Genomic DNA, 22059 nt, shown 5'->3' with positions numbered 1-22059 from the left:
TATGAGAAAGCAAGACTATTGACAGGAATGTTGGTGGTCACTTTTTGTATCTGACATTGAAAGGTGGTACTTTTGATTTATCAGGAAATTCACAGTTACGTTGTATTTATATGATTAATAACAAAATCTTGTTGCATTTCCACAGATACTTCAAACAAGATTCTTCGTAGAACCAATAGAAATATATTTAATGCTAGCCAAAGATGTATTTACACAAAGAACGGGGCTTTTATTGAAGGTTGGCAAGAACGCTACTGGATACCAATTACACAGTCATCCTCATCAAGCAAGCACCAAGGTAAGCTTCTACTTCAAGTTGTCACTGAATACTTAAAAATTTTATATGCCTGTTAAATCACATTCATGCATAAATGTTCTTTCACAGAATCCGACCTGAATCCATATAAATGGTGTTGTGAAGAGGTTGATGATCCAAAGTTCTGTGACTTTTATATAGAGAAAAGACCAAGCATTACCTGTGAGGAATACAGGCCTCCAGGTCAAGGTAATTGACTTTATTTAAAAAGGAAAATTAACTATCTCCTCTGAAATTTCTGTACTGAAATTTGATTGTAATACAGTAATCTTTTCCAATATACTGTTTTTTGTGAATTTCTATAATCAGGCTCAGTTTATGTTGAAAATTAATTTGCATATGGGGAACATGTTATTTTACAATGGTTGCAAAAATTAGTTGTATCATTCATAATCAGTGCAGATCAAAGGCCAGCATAGTCTTGCACTACAAAAGCACAGAACAACGAGTTCAGAATTTCAAAAGACATGTTAAATCCTAACAATTTCTTAACAAAAGAAATGCTTTGTATAAAAACAGTTTTAATTAATTATGCCTATCAGAATTACAGGCTGCACCTACATTTGAATCACAATTGGTTATAGAATTGGCAACAGTCCCATTCCTGTGAAATGTTTACTACAGGTCAGACTCCATTAATGCATTGGCTATGCATCCCTACAAGCAGGATCTAACACACTCTTTCCTCCCCACTCTGTCCCCATACACAAATATGCTTCTGCCTAAGCATCAGAATTTCAATCATTCTCACCTGCACAGCTCAGTTAACTGTGATTAGATTAGATTAGATTATGAGGACAATCAGTCCTCGTTTATTGTCATTTAGAAATGCATGTATTAAGAAGTGATGCAATGTTCCTCCAGAGTGATATCACAAAAAAAAGGACAAACCAAAGACTAACACTGACAAGACCACATAATTATAACATATAGTTACAGCAGTGCAAAGCAATACCATAATTTGATAAAGAGCTGACCATGGGCACGGTAAAAAAAAAAAAAAGTCTCTAAGTTCCAATCAACTCCCGATAGTCCCAATAGCAAGTGGCAAAAGGGAGAAACTCTCCCTGCCATAAACCTCCAGGCGCCGACAACTGCCGATGCATTGGAAGCACCCAACCACAGCCGACTCTGAGTCCGTCCAAAAACTTCGAGCCTCTGACCAGCCCTCCGACACCGAGCACCATCTCTGCCGAGCGCTTCGACCCGGCCCTGGCCGCCGAGCAACAAGTAAAGCCGAGGACTCGGGGCCTTCTCCTCCGGAGATTCTGGATCACACAGTAGCAGCAGCAGCGAAGAAGGCATTTCAGAAGTTTCTCCAGATGTTCCTCCATACTCTCATGTCTGTCTCCATCAAATCAGGATTGTGCACTGCACCCTACTTGACAGATTACAGATATCATTCACCGGAGCGGCCGCTGCGCACTGCATCACGCCGCCATCTTCTCCTCTTCCAAATACAGTTTCTGCCAGACAACTCTGCTCCACCCAAACCATAGCAGGGACTCTGCTAAACCAATGGCCAGCTGTTTCCCCTCTGGTCTGTTTATTTCCCCTAATTCAATCTCACAAAGCATCATTAATATATTTAATCCTGATTTTCACTGTTTAATATTACAGGAGATTGACCAATTGGTATTAAAAGAAACAAGATGTTTCTGAACAAGTTTGCCTTGGATTTGCCAGGACCTGCGATGTTTCTGAACACATCCACAATATCCTGGAAAGGGAGGGTGAACAGCTAGAAGTCGCGGTACATATTGGCACCGACGACAAAGGTAGAAAAATGGAGGAGGTCCTGAAAACAGAATACAGGGAGTTAAGAAGAAAGTTGAGAAGCAGGACCTCAAGGGTAGTAATCTTGGGATTGCTGCTCGTGCCACGCAGCCGTGAGGATAGGAATAGAATAAGGTGACAGATAAATGCATGACTGAAGTATTAGAGTGGGGGCAAGGATTCAGGTTTCTGGATAATTGGGACCTCTTCTGGGCAGGTGTGATCTGTACAAAAGGGATAGATTGCACTTGAATCCAAGGTGGACCAATATTCTTCTGGGCAGGTTTACTAGAGCTGTTGGGAGTTGTTTAAACTAATATGGCAGGGGGATGGGATCCAGGATGATAGAGCTGAGGATGAGCCAGCAGGTTTACAAATAGATGATGGGTGTAACTTGAATGTAAGGAGGGACAGAGCCATTGATTGGATACAAACGCAAACGGAGTAAAGAGTTAAATTGTACCACAGAGGAAAAATTCCAAAGGGCAAAGAATGCAGGACTGAAGGTGTCGAATTTAAATGCACGTAGCATTCGGAATAAGGTGGACGAACTCGTGGCGCAATTAGAGATTGGTTGGTGTGATTGGTTGGGTGGAGTCATGGCTGAAAGAAGGGCATAGTTGGAAGCTTAACATCAAAGGATATACTTCACATTGGAAAGACAGGCAGGAAGGCCTAGGCTCTGTTGGTTTGTCTCTGTTGGTAAGAGATGGAAGTACATCTTCAGAAAAAGGTGACATAGGGTCAGAGAATGATGAATCTATGTGGGTGGAGTTAATAAACTGCAAGGGTGGAAAAAAAACATAATGGGAATCATATATAGGCCTTCAAATAGTAGTCAAAATGTGGAGTTGAGATTGCAAAGACAGATGGAAAAGGCATGTAATAAGGGTAATATCACAATTGTAATGGGGGACTTCAATATGCAAGGGGATTGGGAAAATCAGGTTGGTGTCGGATCACAAGAGAAGGAATTTGTTGAATACCTATGAGATGGCTTTTTAGAGCAGTTTGTGCTTGGCTTACTAGAGGAAAATCTATCTTAGATTGGGTGTTGTATAATAACCCTAATCTTATTGGGGGGCTTAATTTTTAAAGGAACCCTTCGAAGCAATGATCATAATATGATTGAATTCATACTGCAATTTCAGAGGGAGAAGCATAAGTTAAGTGTATAAGTATTGCAATGGAATAAAGGGAGTTCCAGAGGCATGAGAGAGGAGCTTGCCCAGGTGGATTGGAGGAGGATACTGGCAGGGATGACGGCAGAGCAGAGATGGCTGAAGTTCTGGGAATAGTTAACAAGGTGCAGGATACATATGTCCCACAGAGCAAGAAGTTCTCAAATGACAGGGGTAGGCAACCGTGGCTGACAAGGGAAGTTAAGGACTACATAAAAGCTAAGGGAAGGGCATATAAGGTAGCAAAAGTGAGTGAAAAGTTGGATGATTGGGAAGCTTTAAAAATCCAACAAAAGGCCACTGAAAACCTGTGAGAAGGGAAGAGATGAAATATGAGGGCAAACTAGCCAATAATATAAAGCAGGATACTAAAATTTTTTTTCAGTAACATAAAGAGTAAAAGGGAGGTGAGAGTTGATATTGGACCACTGCAAAATGATGCTGGTGAGGTAGTAAAGGGGACAAAGAAATGGCAGATAAACTCAATGAGTACTTTTCATCAATCTTCACTGTGGAAGACACTAGCAGTGTGGCAAAGGTCTGTGTGTGTCTAAGACCAGGAGTGAGTGCCATTGCTATTACAAAGGGAAAAGTGCTAGGCAAACTCATGTCACCTGGACCAGATGGACTACATCCCAGAGTCCTGAGAGAGGTTGCTAAAGAGATAATGGATGCATTGGTCATGATCTTCCAAGAATCACTTGATTCTGGCATAGTACTAGAGGACTGGAAAATTTCAAATGTCTCTCCATTCTTTAAGCAGGGAGAAAGGCAAAAGAAAGGAAATTATAGGCTAGTTAGCCTTACCTCAGTAGTTGGGTAAGTGTTGGAGTCTATTATTTAGCATGAAGTTTCAGGGTACTTGGAGACTAATGGTAAAATAAGTCAAAGTCAGTAAAGGAGAATCTTGCCTAACAAATCTGTAAGAGTTCTCCCAGGTAGTAACAAGCTGGGTGGACGTCATTTACTTGGATTTCCAGAAGGCATTTGATAAGATGGCATGCACGAGGCTGCTTAACAAGATAAAACCCCATGGCATTACATGAAAGGTACTCCATGGATAAAGGAATGGCTGATTGGTAAGAGGCAGCAAGTGGGAATAAAAGGGGCCTTTTCTGTTTGGCTGTCAGTGACTATTGGTGTTCCTCAGGGGGTCAGTAATGGGACTGCTACTTTTCACATTGTTTGCTAATGATTTGGATAATGGAATTGATGGTTTGTGAGAAAGTTTGTGGATGATACAAAGATAGGGGGAGGGGTAGGTAGTGCTGAGGAAGCGATGTGATTGCAGCCGGACTTAGACAAATTAGAAGAATAGGCAAAAAAGTGGCAGATGGATTACAGTTTTGGGAAATGTATGATAATACATGTTGGTAAAAGGAACAATAGTGTAGACTATTATTTAAATGGGGAGAAAATTCAGACATCAGAGGTGCAGAGGGACTTAGGAGTTCTCGTGCAAGACTTCCAGATTGTTAACTTACAGATTCAGTCTGTGGTAAAGATGGCAAATGCATTGTTGGCATTTATTTCAAGGCAAATAGAATATAAAAGCAAGGAGATAATGCTGAGGCTTTATAAGACACTAGTCAGGTCACACTTGGAGTATTGTCAACAGTTTTGTGCCCCATATCTCAGAAAGGATGTGTTACCAGTGGAGAAAGTCCAGAGGACGTTCATGAGAATGATTCCAGGAATGAAGGGGTTAACTTATGAGGAGCGTTTGGCAGCTTTGGGCCTGCACTCACTGGAATTTGGAAGAATGCAGTGGGATCTTATTGAAAACTACCAAATGTTGAAAGGGCTAGATAGGGTGGATGTGGAGAGGGTATTTCCTTTGGTGGATGTATCCAGGACTAGAGTGAATCTGTGGAATGCTCTGCCACAAACTGCGGTGAAGGCTAAGTCCATGGATGTATTTAAAGCGGAAGTTGATAGTTTCGTGATGACAGGGTGTCAAAGGATATAGCGAGAAGGCAGGTGTATGGGGTTGAGTGGGATCTGGGATCAGCCGTGATGGAATGGCGGAGCAGACTCGAGCTGAATGGCCTAATTCTGCTCCTCTGTCTTGTGGTCTTATGTCATTATGTCAGGACAAGATCTCTCAGTCCTGAAGAAGGGTTTCAGCCTGAAACATTGACTTTTTATTAATTTGCATAGATGCTGCCTGATCTGCAGAGTTCCTCCAGCATTCGTGTTGTAGGTGTTGTTTCTTTCAGAAAATTTATGCTCTACCCTCAAGGCAGAACTTTTAAAACAATTCTGTTTAACAGATATAAAATTTAGAACTGGAATATTCAATTTGACGGCTTAAATTACAAAATGCATTTTTTAGGCTATTAGCTGAAAAATGTAGATAATAGAAGTTTTATTTTAAGTTATTATTAAATCTTCACACATTAATTTTGTTTGTTTGTAACTTTGGTAGGGTTAGGGAATGGAGATCCCCACTTCTTCACTTTAGATGGACATCCCTTCACTTTCAATGGTCTTGGAGATTTTGTGCTACTTAATATTAATGAATCCAGTGGTACAACCATGTTTCAACTTCATGCACGCACAGTCCAAACTGGTGAAGCTAACGCCACAAACTTTGCAGCCTTTGCAGCTCGGCATAGATCAACCAAAACAATTACAGTGAGTACATCTTTTGTATAAGTATAGCTCCAGATCTAATTAATGATAATACACCCTCAGCTTCTTGGGTAAGGCATTATGCACCTAAACTTTTCTGTCAAATTTAGTATCTCCTGTTCTATTCATGATGATTTTTCGGCAGGTCCAGATGACTTTGAAAGGCAATGATACAATTGATGTGCAACTAAATGACACGAATGTGCAATTCACTCCTGCGGAAGGTGAGATAAATTTATTCTTTTTTTATTTTTTCAAAAACGTGTAGTTTAACCACACACAAAAAATCTCTGTTGAAAGCTTCTATCTTTTGCAAAGTAAACAATAAAATATAATTAAACTTGAGCAAGGTTTACTCTCCCACCAACCTCCATCTCTTACAATGTAACCTCCTGATGTGCTACAGTCTAGACGTAAGAACAATGGTGTTTCGTTTTCCCGATTTTTTGGCATAAACAAAAGTATTAATGGAGTCATCATCCAGTATCCATTCCCATTATTTGGGCTGGACATATAAACTCAGATGATGGAAGATGAAACACTAGTTTGGCACCCATGGGACCTGATCAGTACGGGACCACAGATATATGAATATTTACATAGTTCACTTCACCTATCTATTGCTCTGCCATATAGAGTTGAATAATGCTTAAAACAGAAAATAAAATTACCATTAATGCTATTAGAGTACTTGGAAGGTTAATACGGTTTCCTTAAGAGGAGATCGTGCCTGACAAAGCTGTTAGATTTCATTGAGGAGGTAACGAGCAGGTTAGACAAATTAGAATCAGTGGACATTATTTACTTGCATTTACAGAATATCCTTAGAAAAGTGCTGCATACAAGGCTGCTAAACAAGAACCCAAGGTGTTAGAGGCAAGGTGGGTAGCATTAATAAAAGATTGGCTGACTGGCAGAAGGCAGAGAGGGGAGAAATGGGAATTTGGTGCCACAGAGAGCTATAGAAGCCAAGTCATTGGTTCCATTTAAGGAAGAGATGAGAAAGTCCTGACTGGTAAGGGAGTTAAAGCTTATGGGGTGAAGGTGGGAGAATGGGTTTGAAAGAAAAATAAATAAGCCACAATGCACACGATGGCTTAATTCTGCTACTACATCTTATAGTCTTATAACTTGTGCAATTGTCTTTTGGAGTTGAGTTATCATTTCTGGAGAAGACTTCTGTGAGTCAGATTCAACATTCCCCCCCCCCCCCACCGCTTCCACTTGGCCTTCTCACTTGCCACCTCCCCCACAAGTCCATATTCATCCCACTCCCACTCTGTTGCCCCTTATCCCACTTTCCCATTCCCCTCTATGCATATCTCCTCTGGACCAGCAGAACACGAAAGCTCCCATGTGCCAGGTAAGTAGGAAGTCCTTCACTGACTCAATCGACTTTGATGGGTTCAACAGTGGAGAGCTGCGTTTTCCATTCCTTGACCAGAATGTGGCATATAACTTGGTGTATCACTAACAATTCCAGACAGAAATAAAGGTGATACTTTTGCTTTCATTCTTCTGGTAATTTTTGCAAGTTGCATCATTTAGCTTGAAACTCCAATGTATGAGATTAAGTAGTTGCAAACTCAGTACAAAATACCACAGCATTGTTTACAAACTGCTATTGTTAATAATAATGGAGGACCAATTTAAAATGTCATTCAATTTTATTCCTAATTCAGACTGGGCAGTAAACTTTACCAAATACCAGACAAAATAATGTGTCTAGTATTGCTGGTTGTCATTTCTAGCCTGAGTATTTTACATTCAGGTCTGCTATTTATCCTTACAGATAATAAGGAAGTGTATTATGAAGATAATTTTTATCTGGAGAAGGAAGGAAAGTCATCAATGCTTGCTTTATTTGAGAATGGCATTTCATTAAAAGTAACAGCAAGATTTGAAATGTTAAGTATCGTACCCAGTTTACCAAAAAAATATATGAACAAAACACAAGGTCTTCTTGGTAAGTCAATTTTGACTGATGACATATTTGGGTAACATGACATATTTAACTTTGGCCAACTTGGCACTGTTATTGATGCATTGCTTCATTGTAGATCTTGCTTTCTAGAAAGTTTGTGTGCTGAAAGCTACTCTTAAGAAATTTAGGAATATTAAAAATGCAAATTAAAGATGTGATTGTGCTAAAGAGACAAGAGACAAGATTCACCAGCATTTTACACAGTTACACAGATTGGAGGAGTTCAATTACGAGGGGAGGAAAGATATGCTGGCCTTGTTTCTCAGGAGCAAGGAAGGTCAAATAGTGACATAATATGTAAGATTATGAGAGGCATAGATGAGGTAGATGATCAAAATCTTTTGCCTGCTATCAAAAACAGGAAGGCATAAGGTTAAGATGAAATGAAGGAGTTTTGGAGTCATAGAGAAGTTCAGCACACATACAAGCTGTTTGGCCCATCTAGTCCATGCTGAAACCATTTAAACTACCTACTCCCATCGACCTGTACTGGGACCATAGCCCTCTGTACTGCTACTATCCATGCACCTATCCAATCTTCTAATAAACTTTGAAATTGAGCTTGCATGCACCACTTGTGCTGGCAGCTCATTCCATACTCTTATGACCCTCTGAGAAAAGAAGTATCCCCTCATGTTCCCCTTAAACTAATCACCTTTCATCCTTAACCCTTGACCTATGGTTATAGTCCCTCCCAACCTCAGTAGTAAAAGCCTGCTCACATTTACCCTATCTATACTCGTCATAATTTTGTACACTTCTATCAAATCTCCTCTCAATCTACTACATTCTAAAGAATATAGTCCTAACCTATTCAATCGTTCCTTGTAACTCAGATCCTTCCTCCAGACACAGCAATGTCCTTGTAAATTTTCTCTGCACTCTTTCAACCTTGCTTATACCTTTCCTCTAGGGTGACCAAAACTGCACACAATACTCCAAGTCAGGCCTCACCATCGTCTTATACAACTTCAAAAAAAAATCCCATCTCCTGAACTCAATATATTGGTGTAGCCCCCCTGGCCACCCTCAGGGTCGCTCGGCTCGCTGTCGTCTAGGGAAACAGCCCTCGGCCCTGCCAAACTGGGTAATTAGTTTGTGTGGATGCTGTGTGTTGTACCCCACCCCACCAAATAACAGACAATACACCAGATACGATTAAATGATTCACAGTTTATAGATATTACTGGAACTATATAATTAATAGAGAATAAAATATAAAAGGAAAATAAAAGGCGCCACACTTATCAAAGTTCAATCTCTTCGTGCACAAAACCGTTGGAGCTCAGGACCTTCTTCTTCACCCTGCAACCCCTCGGACCACCTCGACCGGCCACCTGGGACCAACAACGGTGGCCAACCAGACGCTCCACACGAGTCCGTCTCCGTCTCCTCGCCGAATGTCCTCCTCGGGGTCTGACCCCGTTAGCAGACTCACAGCACCTGGTTCATCCTCTGTCCCTCTCTCCCGCCTTCTCCCCCAAAACCCCACACATACAGTATCTTCAAATACACCAAAAACATAACAACTATCCCAATTGGTTCATAACATCGTCTTATCAGTAATGTGATTCAACAAACTGCCAGCGGGAAGGATTTTCTCAGCGTTTAACATAACAAAGAAGTCATTTTAATTAGCCGACACAGTAACATAAGAGACGAAACCCCCTTACATTGGTTTATGACGACCATAAATTTCATGTCATATGCTAGTGATATTAAATCTGATTCTGATCCAGTTAACCACATTATCATCCAGATCATTATATAGATGACAAACAACAATGGACCCAGCACCAATCCCTGCAGCACACCACGAGGCCTCCAGTCAGAGAGGAAACCATCTACTACCACTCTCTGGCTTCTCCCACAAAACCAATGTCTAATCCAATTTACTACCTCATCTTGAAAGCCGAGCAACTGTACCTTGACCATCCTCCCATGTGGGACCTTGTCAAATGCCTTGCTAAAGGGATTCTTTGAACGTACTGGTTGATATCTGGACCACCATCGGGCTGAGATGTCTCTGCCCAAAACATCGACTGTTCACTCTTTTCCATAGATGCTGCCTGGCCTACTGAGTTCCTCCAGAATTTTGTGTGTGTTGCTTAGATTTCCAGCATCTACAGATTTTCTCATGTTTCCAATTCCAGTTCATATCATATGGAACCCAATCCTTTGGCCAGCAAGTTTATGACAACCAGCACACATCCATTTACTGTAATCCCAATTTACTCTTTAGATTCTACTACTCATCTAAATTGTCAGGGAAATTTAAAATGGCCAATTACCTAGCAGCCTGCAGGTCTATGTGATGTGGGAGAACACCCTGGGACACTCATGGGAGAACTTCACACAGACAGCAAAGTGCTGCCAGCATGAGGCAGCAATTCTATTAGCTGTGGTACTCTGCCATCCTTAGGAAGTCAACGCTAAGCCTGGTACTCTTCAGGTTAGCACATATATTTCACATAAATAAATTACCTGTCATGTGACTTCCTATCAATTTAACACTATACACTTCCATCTGAAAATTATCTTTATGTTACTATTTGTTAACTCAATCTAAAAATGATTATGGTGGTAATGCTGTAAGACATACATAAAGATTTTTTAGAATACTGTTTGTAACATAATATGTCTAGCCATATTCCTTTTTATTCTATAACAGTTTCAAACTTAGATCTAAAACTTGGCTGATTTCTAAGTTTATCTGCTTTTTTTTTCACATCACCATATATGTAAATCCAGTTATTTAAATGTATTACTGATTTTGTAATTCAAAAAGTAGATGTCCAGATAATTGTTGAAAAAACTGAAGCAGCCTTTCAAATTTGCCATGTTTTATTCCGTAAAAAATTGTTAAAATGCAAACCTGTTACAATTTTTTTTGTCATTGTTGATTGCTTCTAGGATTGTGGAATGATAATCAAAATGATGATTTCACAATGCCCAATGGGTCCATTGTTCCAGCCAACAGCTCAGAATCTACACTTTTCAGATATGGATTAACATGTGAGTTGTAAAATAAACTACCATGAGCTAATCATTTGCATTGGAAAATTAAAACTTTATCTATACCAAAAGAACGCAAGCTGTTTTGTGCATGTTGAGTATCCATCATCCTGTTTATTTACCTCTCAATATCTTTACCAATAGGGGAAGTGCCCAGTGACCAATCTATTTTCACAATTCAAAGTGTTATAGCAAGAGCTGCAAACAATATGTTTACACCTGTATTCCTGGATGAGTTCCAGCAAAAGAACATGATATTGTACAACGAGCGTGCCGCTGCATGCAACAACAACACTCAATGCATTTATGATGTGCTCAGTACAGGAAATATAGAAATTGGGTTGTCTACAGCAAACACAATCACACAATTGAATGAAGATATGAAAATACTAAGTAAGCAATTAAAATGATTATTAAAAGCTATCATCTAGTGTAAGTTTGTATTTTTCTACGTAAGGCAGAAAGGAAACTGGCCAGTCATGTAACACCTGATAATTGTTTATAAATGTAGTGATTTGGGTAGATCAATTTTGTGTCTTGAAAGTATGTAATTTGTCTGAGAAAGTTTGAGTTATGGCATACTCATGCCTGATACCATTATTATTTAATCATGATAAATGAAATGTACATTGCTGTTATTATTTAATCATTTATTCCTTATTTTCACCCGATTATAGATTCATTTCCACCTACCATTGAAGGAAATAGTGTGATTTCTACAAAACTGTTTAAACAAGTGATTAGTTACTACACAGTAACACAACAAAGTGGAAATGTTGTATTTACTCCTTACATATCCAAGGATCTAAATATAACAGGTAATGTTTTATCATTTACGATGTTCATTGCAAAACACATTTATCAAAACAAACTTTATTATTTAGCTTTAATTTTGCTTTGGACAAATGAATCAAATGCAACTTCCTTGTCATATTTTTAAGTCAATAAAGGAATAAATAATCTTAATAACCCCCCAGTAAACATATGTTTACAGAAAAAGTCTTCTCATAAGTCTGCATCAAGTAAAGTAGCATGCAGCATTGTTTATACCCAGGTTCATTTCCCGCCGTAAGGAGTTTATACGGTCTCCCCATGGGTTTCAGTTTCTCCCATGTCCAAGGGCGTACGGTTAATAGATTAATTGTTCTGTGATTAGGCTAGGATTACATCAGGGGCTTGCTGGGCAATGCAGCTCAAAGGGGTTATTCCACGCTGTATCACAATAAATAAATAAATCATGCTGTGCAAGAGGAACTATTTCTCAGCAAGAATAGTGAACATTATTGGGAGAAAACACCTGAGAAATTTAGTTCAGTTCTTGCCAAAATCTAATATTCTGAAAGAAAGACCTTACCAGTGGTAGGTAATAAAAAGAAGAAATTTATCCTGATTAAAATGTATTACGCTTTAAGTAATAACTGGCTACCAGATTAGACACACCCACTGTTTTAAAAAAAACTTTGCAAAAACTATAATACTTTACATTCTACAAAATGGAGTTGCCGAATATTATATTGATGGTTTCATTTATAACATGTATGCATGATATCCTGAGATCCTGGGTCCTTCCATTTCAGTGAGGACACATGATCCTCAAAAAATTTCTTTCAATTTTATTTGCTAAAATTAAAAGAACAAAACATTAAATTAAACGGTATCAAACGTAACAACATTGTTCCAGCTCTTGTGGTACTTCTTTTAACATTTTTGTTTAATTCAACAGGAAATGGAACTTTGATTTGGCTTCCGACAAACAAAAATGGATTAACAGTAGATGTTGAAGCAGTTGACTCTAATAACCTAACCTCGGTCTTAAGACCACAGCTAGTGCTATGTGACTGTGGTGAGAATGGAGAATGCAATTTCAATAGCACCACACGAATCACTGGTTCTTCTGTCTATGTGAGTGTGCACATTACAAGGATAGATTCTTGCATAACCATTTCTGTGTTGTCCTTATTGAACAGTAGAAAGTGAATTTCACTGAAACTCTGGAGGAAAATATATCCTGAATGTGAGATTTGGAGCAGGCACCTCTCAAATGTCAATATATAGGAGAATTAGCTCTAACAATTCCATGCATCTTAAATATACCAGATCACCTTCAATTCCTTAAAGTTATAGAGATATTATAACTTACTGATTATCTGCACAAAGAACCATCATATTAAATTTTTCTCACAAGTTATATTATCTTTAGCAAAAATGTTGTATCTGGTGTTCCAATCTAGTTTGAGTTCCCCTATATTTGAACTCTGTAAATGAATATTTTGCTTTTAAAATTTAACTACTCTGATTTAATTATTTGCACACACGTAGGAATTATGTCACTTGAGATTTGAAACCACCTATTGTCTTTCTTTTTCAATCTTTTTATTAATTTCAAAATATAGAAACAAAACATAGCAATAATACAGATAATATGAGATGTATTGTTACATTTAAAAAAAAAGAGTAATTGCAAAAAAACCCATCCCAAAAGAAAAAAAAAACGACTAAACTAAACTAAAAGACTTGGGCAAAACTAACAACTTAAAAATGGAAAAGAAGAAAACCTCAGCGTCGACGCCTCCATTCCCCTCCAACAACAGTACAGAGAAATAAAATCAGTTTGGAAATGATCAGATTACATCAAATGAAAATGCTGAATAAATGGCCTCCAAATTTTTTCAAACTTAATAGAAGGGTCATAAACTGCACTTCTAATTTTCTCCAAATTCAGACACACCATAGTTTGTGAAAACCAATGAAATACTGTAGGAGGGTTGATCTCTTTCCAATTCAACAAGATGGACCTTCTAGCTATTAAAGTAAGAAATGCAATCATCCATCTGACAGATGCCAGTCTGAGATTGCTTCTTTAACTCACATGTTTTGGTCATGTCCCTTGTTGGAGAAATATTGGAAAGATATTTTTGATATTATTTCAACGGTCCTAAATCTAGACTTACAACCTCATCCAATTACTGCTATCTTTGGATTACCAATGATAGACTCAAATAATGAAACCACCTATTGTCAACCGAAATATTTAAGCTTTAAGAATACAATTAAACAAAGTGGAGGATTCTGAAGGTGGTACTAGTCAAACTTAGACTTGCCTGGTTTAAAACATTTGCTTAATTACACATTATTCTACTGTTCTATAGACAGAGGGTACACAAGAAATGGCCATGGGCAGCTTCTAGGCATTAACGTAACCACAGTTCTGGCCTTTGGTGGCAAAGCTGGGAGGTTCTACCAGTCCACTCAGCTTGCTCCCATGCTATTTACCTTAACATTAAAAAATAACAAGGAATACTGGAAACACTCAGCAGATCAGGCAGCATCAGGGGACATTTAAACAGAGAATCTTGTAGATCTAGGACTTTTTGTCAGAACCAGTAAAGAGAAAAATAAATTAGGTTTTCTTTAGCAGAGAGGTTGAGGTTGAAAGGCAGCATGGTAAAATAGTGGTTAGCACAACGCTTTACGGTCCCAGCGGCCCAGGTTCAATTCCCGCCACTGCCTGGTCCAAAGATGTACCGATTGGCAGGTTAATCGGCCATTGTAAATTGTCCCTTGATTAGGCTAGGATGAATCAGAATCAGGTTTATTATCACCGGCATGTGTCGTGAAATTTGTTAACTTAGCAGCTGCAGTTCGATGCAATATATGATCTAGCAAAGAGAAAAATATAAATAAATAAAATAATACATAATAAATGAAGTAAATCAATTACGTGTGTGAATAGATTTTTTCTTTTTAAATCTTTTTATTAATTTTCCAAAATTATGAACAGAATAACAATGATGATAGAGAGAGATTGGAATAATCTTATTGTTGATAAGCATGTGCAAAAAAGATTTCAAATAATACATGTATAATAGACTTCCAAACTCTTGATATAATTAATCATAGAGAAAAAAGAAATAAAAGAAAAAAAATACAAAGAAAAACCCCCCAAAAACAAATAAATAAATACTAAACCCAAAAAAAAGCAAACGGAACAAAACAAGGCTAGACCATTATCTTAAATTGAACACGTTCAGTAATGTTGTCAACTCTGCTCCTCTATTCATAACTTTTAAGTTATTAAGAAGGATTCAGAAAGGTCAAATTACATCATATGAAAATGTGGAATAAGAACAGATTTTTTAAGATGTGCAAAAACGGATATTCTGTATACTTAAAAAAAATTAGATAGTGTCCAAACCTTCAATGTCCATTTAGGAATCAGGTGGCAGAGGGGAAGAAGCTGTTCCTGAATCACTGAGTGAGTGCCTTCATACTTCTGTATTTCCTACCTGATGGTAACAATGAGAAAAAGGCATGCCCTGGGTGCTGGAGGTCCTTAATAATGGACGCTGCCTTTCTGAGACACCACTCCCTAAAGATGTCCTGGGTACTTTGTAGACTAGTACCCAAGATGGAGCTGACTAGATTTACAACCTTCTGCAGCTTCTTTCAGTCCTGTGCAGTAGCCTCTCCATACCAGACAGTGATGCAGTGATCTCTTCAAACTCCTAATGAAGTATAGCCGCTGTCTTGCCTTCTTTATGACTACATTGATATGTTAGATCCTCAGAGATCTTGACACCCAGGAACTTGAAGCTGCTCACTCTATCCACTTCTGATCCCTCTATGAGGACTGGTATGTGCTTCTTCGTCTTACCCTTACGGAAGTCCACAATCAGCTCTTTCATCTTAATGACGTTGAGTGCCAGGTTGTTGCTGCGGCACCATTCCACTAGTTGGCATATCTCACTCCTGTACGCCCTCTCGTCACCACCTGAGATTCTACCAACAATCTCAGGAAATTTGTAGATGGTATTTAAGCTATACCTAGCCACACATCGGGGTATTGCTTGGCGGCATGACTCAAAGAGGCCTTTCTGGCCCTTCCATGCTGTACGTCAAGAAGAAATAAGAAAAATTGTTTGGCCAAAAGGTATAACTCTTAATAGAGGCAGTTACAGCAACAGCTGGAAGTAAATTAAAAATGATTCCCAAGCTTATTATTTGAGCTCACTGAGATTCTTTGGAGATACTCTGATAAAGTAGTACCAAGGAGAAACACTGACATATTTCCATGTTTCAAAAACCAGTCACAGCAAGATTACCTAATGTAGTACCAGAGTGATACAGATGGGTTAGAGTTCCTGTTAGCATAGCCACCACAATCAGCCCAAGGTTGCACAATTCTTGTGTGTCCTCTTAAATCTACCTGACATACATAAATACTAAGGAAAACAGTCATATGAATCCCATCACTTCTGGCATCCTGGCTTTGAATTTTACTGTCTTATGGACCACCTGGTCCATCTGAACACGTTTCCATTTCATTGCCAGTACCAAAATGAAACTCAGCGTGAATTACACATTATTAATTCTGCATGTTGTACCTTCTCAGAATCCTCCACTTTGTGTAACCTGTAAAAACTTATTGGGAATAATATATAAAACACTTGAAATTTTTCTTTTATAGTTAACTGCATGCATATGTAAAGATAGATTCACTGGTTTGAGCTGCCGATCTTCAGTTGATACTTGTCAGGCCCTCACCTGCTTCACTGGAGTAAACTGCTCCTCGTCTGGGTGTGGATCATGTCCTGCTGGATTGAGTGGCGATGGAATACAGTGTTTGGGTAACATATTTTTAATTTTACCGCTTTTAAAAAAATGAACAAATGTTGTAATGCCATTCTGGAAGCATAAATTGTACAGATCTTATTCAAGCTAAATTGTGAATATATATATATCCCAACAGACATAGACGAGTGCAAAGACGAAAACCCATGTTCTCCAAATGCAACATGTATTAATACTGTGAGAAGTTATAATTGTACTTGCAATGATAGATTTTCAGGTAGGTGTGATCTAAATGATATATAATAAACTTGTTTCTCTAGTAGTATCATTCCGTAAACATAAATCAATTAAACACATAGTTCTAGTATAATTTTATAAATTTCTCCCTTTATTACATCTCTATCAAAAGATTGTCTATGTTTGCCATTTGCCTATATGTCCATTCATTCTTAAACTCATATTGTGATCCAAGTGTTTCCAATTGATTAGTTAATTATTTTAACCCCTTTTCAGCCCCCCACCAAAGGCTCAATGATATATAAATTTGCTAATCATCTTTTTGTTTTGCAAGCTTTCAAAAATTGCTGCCACACACCCAAAAAGCCTCTATTAACACCACATTTTTGTGTTCTGTTTTCTTATGTTGATTTGAAATGCAGTATTCCAGCAGCTCAGAAATCGCAGATCAAGTTGAATGAAGTGTATTTACAAATTTAGCAATAGCACATGAAGATACAGAGACATTCAAAATACCAGCAGGGCAAAAAGATGTACTAAAAGTAGAAAATTGCCATTCATATGTGTGCTGCCCTTGCTGAGGTATTGTAACATCAAATATTTCAGTCAACCCAACTCCATTCAAAAATGATATGACAGTCAGGATGTCGTGCCCTAGTTCCTTGGATTTATTGCAGACTCAATTGCATGACATAGTGAAAAAAAAATGAAAAATAACAAAATACATTGCAATTATCGTGTTCTATTCACACAAGTTAATATTCACAGGTAAGTAAGAACTTAGTTATGTTTCCTGCAGGTACATATTACAAGATTCTGACAAGTAATAGTATAGGAAAATAGTTTGTATAAACCACTAGCATTTCAAAAACTCAAAAATTACATTCTATTTCAGCAAAATCTTATTGATACCTTAGATAAACTTCTAAATAATATAACTTGAACTTACAAGCAATGTTCCTACTGGGGAAACAACAGGGTGGCTTTAGATGAAACTTCTTTAGCTTCTAACATAAACCTCGGCCTTCTGCCAGCTAATGTGTTTTTATACTTACTAGTTTCTGACTGCACTGGAAGTGACCTAATATAGATCTGAAACTGCTCATTAAAATGAAAGCTGAATATGCTTAATCACATAGATAAACATAAATTAATTTCCTGAAGAGCAGAACAATCTGGTATTCTGAGAAACCATATGATTGGCAATTTTCTACTTTTCACATTGAATCTTTGGGTTTTCAGCAAGTCAATGATTTCAGGGTCAAACCCTCTAAAATTTGCAGATGCATAGCTGCAAAGATGTACAAAAAAACTGGTGGACTACTCAACTGAAATATTTTATGCTTGCATTGACTTAGTAAGTAACAAAAGACTACTTAATTCTCCTTGAGGTTGTTGACTTGATAGGATGCATGAAGGATGGCATCATGACGATCGTAAGATGAAACTACTTTCTGAAAAATCAAAGACCATAAAGTGATAAACGTTTATGATTGCTCCATACTTTACAATAATGAAATCAATGTTTTAAACACTTCTAGGCAATGGGACATATTGCAGTGACATTACTGAATGTTCAACATGTTCACCTAATGCTGTCTGCAAAGACACAGGAGGAAAATTCAAATGCATTTGTAATGAACGATTTACAGGTAAGATTGTGATTAATTATTTTTAGAAATGTTTCTTCATTTTAGTTTCTGTGTTTATTTTAATCCATGTCTAAATGTTAGCTGATCCAAAATATACAACCGTGTTTCAAAATTTAGCAATTATTTTGCAGTGATTTACTAGCTGTTCCAAGTGATTTCTTAACACAAACACTAGCATTTACTAGGATTGCAGAAGATCTGAACTTATTGGCCACTCATTGACTACACTCTGATCTGAATTATGGAGTCTGACCCTAGTATCTGGACCATAAGATATAGGGTATCTACAATACCCTTTCAAGAGTTTTGTCACACAAGTAAAACCCAGCTAATTAACAAAGGTTTATGTTGATAATTTTGAAAAAGAATTCTGAATTTTCCTGAAGGGAAATGTATGTTGGTCAATCTTCCCATTATCCTGAACTTCTTGGGATCTGGGGAGATCAGTCTCATTGTCAACATGTTCCTGGAGTTGAGTGCTAGACCTGGAATAACAGCAGGGCTTTAAAATGACCGAAAAACAGCAAAACTCAGATACCATTTTGTCACTTATCAAGGCAATTGTAGCTTTTACATATTTCTGGATTAAAAGAATGAATTATAACATACCTTGGTTTTAAATGTTTAAAATATGTAAAATTATCTGCCAACCTTCATAATAAATAATAATTTAAAGAATGCATGCAACTAACTTCACTCTAATCTTTTTTCCCTGCTGTCCTACAATTTTCATTGTAAGCAGGATCCCAAAACAGCATTATCTTAACCAGAGAAAAGAGAAATAAATCCCTGCTTGGGACTTTAGATTATCCCTCACACTGATTACCTGACATGTTAGTTAAAAGCATTCTCATTCCCGTTGTTGATTTAAGATGCATTACCAGAGCAAAGTGGAGGATACTGTAATTACTTCCAGGGATAATAAAGCTAACTTAACATGCTTGGTGTAGGTATTAATAATATCTTGCAGATATTTTGAGAAGGGATTCTGAATTTTTTTTAAAAAACACCCATTAATTTCAGTGCAAGCCTTGTTATCTTCCTCATTTGTACGCTGTTTCTTACTGATATATTTTCTATTCAACAGAAAGCCACTATAACATTAAACAGCGATGGTTTTTGCTTGTGAAAATAACTTAAAGCTCTCTAATCTTTTAAAAGTTTGCAATAGCTGCAAAAGTTTAGAACATAAAATTTTCCTTTAAAATGTTCTTTTTCTCCAGGAAATGGAACAACCTGCACACCATTGCCCGGACCATGTGACTCTTTCCAGTGCTCTCCCACATTCTGCAGGAATTTTGGAACCTGCTCTCTCAATCCTTCTCTAAACTGCACACCTGTCTGCCGGTGCCCAAGTCCGTATACAGGAGAGCGGTGTACACTTGTATCTTTGGTACTCACTGCAGAACAGTCACCAGGTGTGTTACTATTTGTTTGTGTAAATTTATTTAATGCAAATAGGACTATTTCAATGTTGTACAAGTCAGATATTTAGATAGATATACTTTATTGATCTCAAGGGAAATTGGGCTTTGTTACAGCTGCACCAACCAAGAATAGAGCATAAATATAGCAATACAAAAACCACAAACAATCAATGTTCAATTTGACACATTGAAATCATAGATGACAATGAAGTTTAAAAGTTAAAACAAAAATACAGTAAACTTAAAAGGAAGCTTCCAGATCCTCAAGATCTCTATGACTTCACATTACATTGTAGAAAACTCAGACGCAAGAATATTCCATCAAGAGCAAATTATGCTGGAACATGTATGCTTCTGGATGAACTTACTGAGCAGTACCAAAGAATGTATTTTATATGTTTGTGTTGGTTTGAACACATTTCTATATTTATTGTGTTTGTTTGGACTTGCATGGTGTCTCACAAAATTCAGTGTTAAATCTATAAAAAGTTAATCTGAGTTAATGAAAATCTATCATGTAAACTTGATATATAATTAGCAAAGCGGTTCCTCTGCCCATTGCAGATTAATCTGAGTCAGAGTTGTTGCAATTCCATGACCAAAATTTGATCACAGTTACCGTTAGAACATAAGAGCCAGAAAATAATTTCAGTCTATATCAGAATACAGATCAATATAAATGAGAGAAAATCTGCAGAAGCTGGAAATCAAAGCAATACACACAAAATACTGGAGGAACTCAGCAGGCCAGGCAGCATCAATGGAAAATGTCCTGGTCAATGGTCTCGGCCCAAAACATCGACTGTTTACTCTTCCTTAGATGCTGCCTGGCTTGCTGAGTTCCTCCAGCATTTTGTGTGTATTGTACTAATAAATATGATTTATTTTACAATGTAAATTTTGAAGCTATGAACTTCTAATTTGATGAAAATATAACATTTTATGTTCAAGGGAATAGTGGGAATCAATAATTTTGTTACAAAGAGTCCCAGCCTTAGCTGCTATTAGAACTCTGTTGAAGAGGGACATTTAATTAAACAGTTTTATGATAGATTATTCTGTCATAAGAACAATGAAGGAACTTCCCCTTCCCAGGGCTAGTTTACACATTCAATAAATGATAAATGGAAAAGGTCAGCCAGACATCAAGACATAATTTCATATTTTTGGAATTAGGTATACAGTATAACAGCACTATTAAATGTTAGTTGTGAGAAAATATGTTTCGATGTTTTTACTTCCAGATCTTCCCAAGAGAGTAGTCAATATCACATTGACTTTAACAAATGTTAACGAAATTTCAGAAATTAACCCAAATTTGGCTGAGAGCATCAGACAAAAGGTATGATCATTTTATTTTCTCATTTTTCATTGAACATTTATTTGTTGACAGTGGCATTTGAATATCTGCATGAGTGTAAATGATCTAAGAATGATAATTTCTTGTAGGTGTTTACAAATATTGACTATGGTATTTGTCAATGTGAAGCAGAAATATAGCACAGATTTTGTCACAAGCATCTAATGTTAGATTATCCCAAATCAAGAATGAGAAATAGTCTCACACTACTTGGGTATCACACAAAGCAAAGTTTGAAAAACTTGTAGCCCAACCCATTAGACACTTAGAAACATTAAAGTTTTATTTTCAAAGTGAATCAGGTCAGAACTATTGAGGGAGATTGCAGTTATCACTTCTATATAACCCTAAACATATTAATGATTGATTCATTATCATTTTTTAAAACTGAATAAGATGTTAAGAGTGAGTTAGTATTCTAGATAGATATCAAAACTAAAAGAAAAGTGTCTCAAAATCAGATTGAGAATAATATCCATAAAATAGAAGATAAAAAAGTGTTAAAGATGTAATCATACAAGTTCTTTTCTGTAGTTTTTTCGGCACCTTCCCTCTTAAACATTAGAAAATGCTATACATGTAGTTGTAGCATAATGTCTGTGTTGTCCACCGGAATGGTACCGGAGGATTGGAGGGAGGCGAATGTTGTCCCCTTGTTCAAAAAAGGTAGTAGGGATAGCCTGGGTAATTATAGACCAGTGAGCATTACGTCTGTGGTGGGAAAGCTGTTGGAAAAGATTCTTAGAGATAGGATCTATGGGAATTTAGAGAATCATGGTCTGATCAGGGACAGTCAGCATGGCTTTGTGAAGGGCAGATCGTGTCTAACAAGCCTGATAGAGTTCTTTGAGGAGGTGACCAGGCATATAGATGAGGGTAGTGCAGTGGATGTGATCTATATGGATT

At 37.4% G+C, this 22059-nt stretch overlaps 1 protein-coding gene across 1 annotated transcript in view; it reads left to right on the top strand.

Moving 5' to 3' along the window:
• Positions 1-22059, top strand: part of LOC140197010 (uncharacterized) — a 227344-nt gene that overhangs the window by 184572 nt on the left and 20713 nt on the right. The window contains exons 72-85 of the mRNA XM_072256942.1: positions 146-298; positions 386-505; positions 5702-5910; positions 6053-6131; positions 7700-7873; positions 10805-10906; positions 11051-11299; positions 11584-11724; positions 12630-12808; positions 16374-16533; positions 16656-16754; positions 18256-18366; positions 19590-19784; positions 21038-21135. Of these exons, the coding sequence (XP_072113043.1) occupies positions 146-298; positions 386-505; positions 5702-5910; positions 6053-6131; positions 7700-7873; positions 10805-10906; positions 11051-11299; positions 11584-11724; positions 12630-12808; positions 16374-16533; positions 16656-16754; positions 18256-18366; positions 19590-19784; positions 21038-21135 (2069 nt within the window). The remainder of the gene's footprint in view (positions 1-145; positions 299-385; positions 506-5701; positions 5911-6052; positions 6132-7699; positions 7874-10804; positions 10907-11050; positions 11300-11583; positions 11725-12629; positions 12809-16373; positions 16534-16655; positions 16755-18255; positions 18367-19589; positions 19785-21037; positions 21136-22059) is intronic.

Source organism: Mobula birostris, chromosome 4 (assembly GCF_030028105.1).
Source record: "Mobula birostris isolate sMobBir1 chromosome 4, sMobBir1.hap1, whole genome shotgun sequence".
Lineage (NCBI taxonomy): Eukaryota > Metazoa > Chordata > Chondrichthyes > Myliobatiformes > Myliobatidae > Mobula > Mobula birostris.
This window is presented reverse-complemented; position numbering and strand designations above follow the sequence as displayed.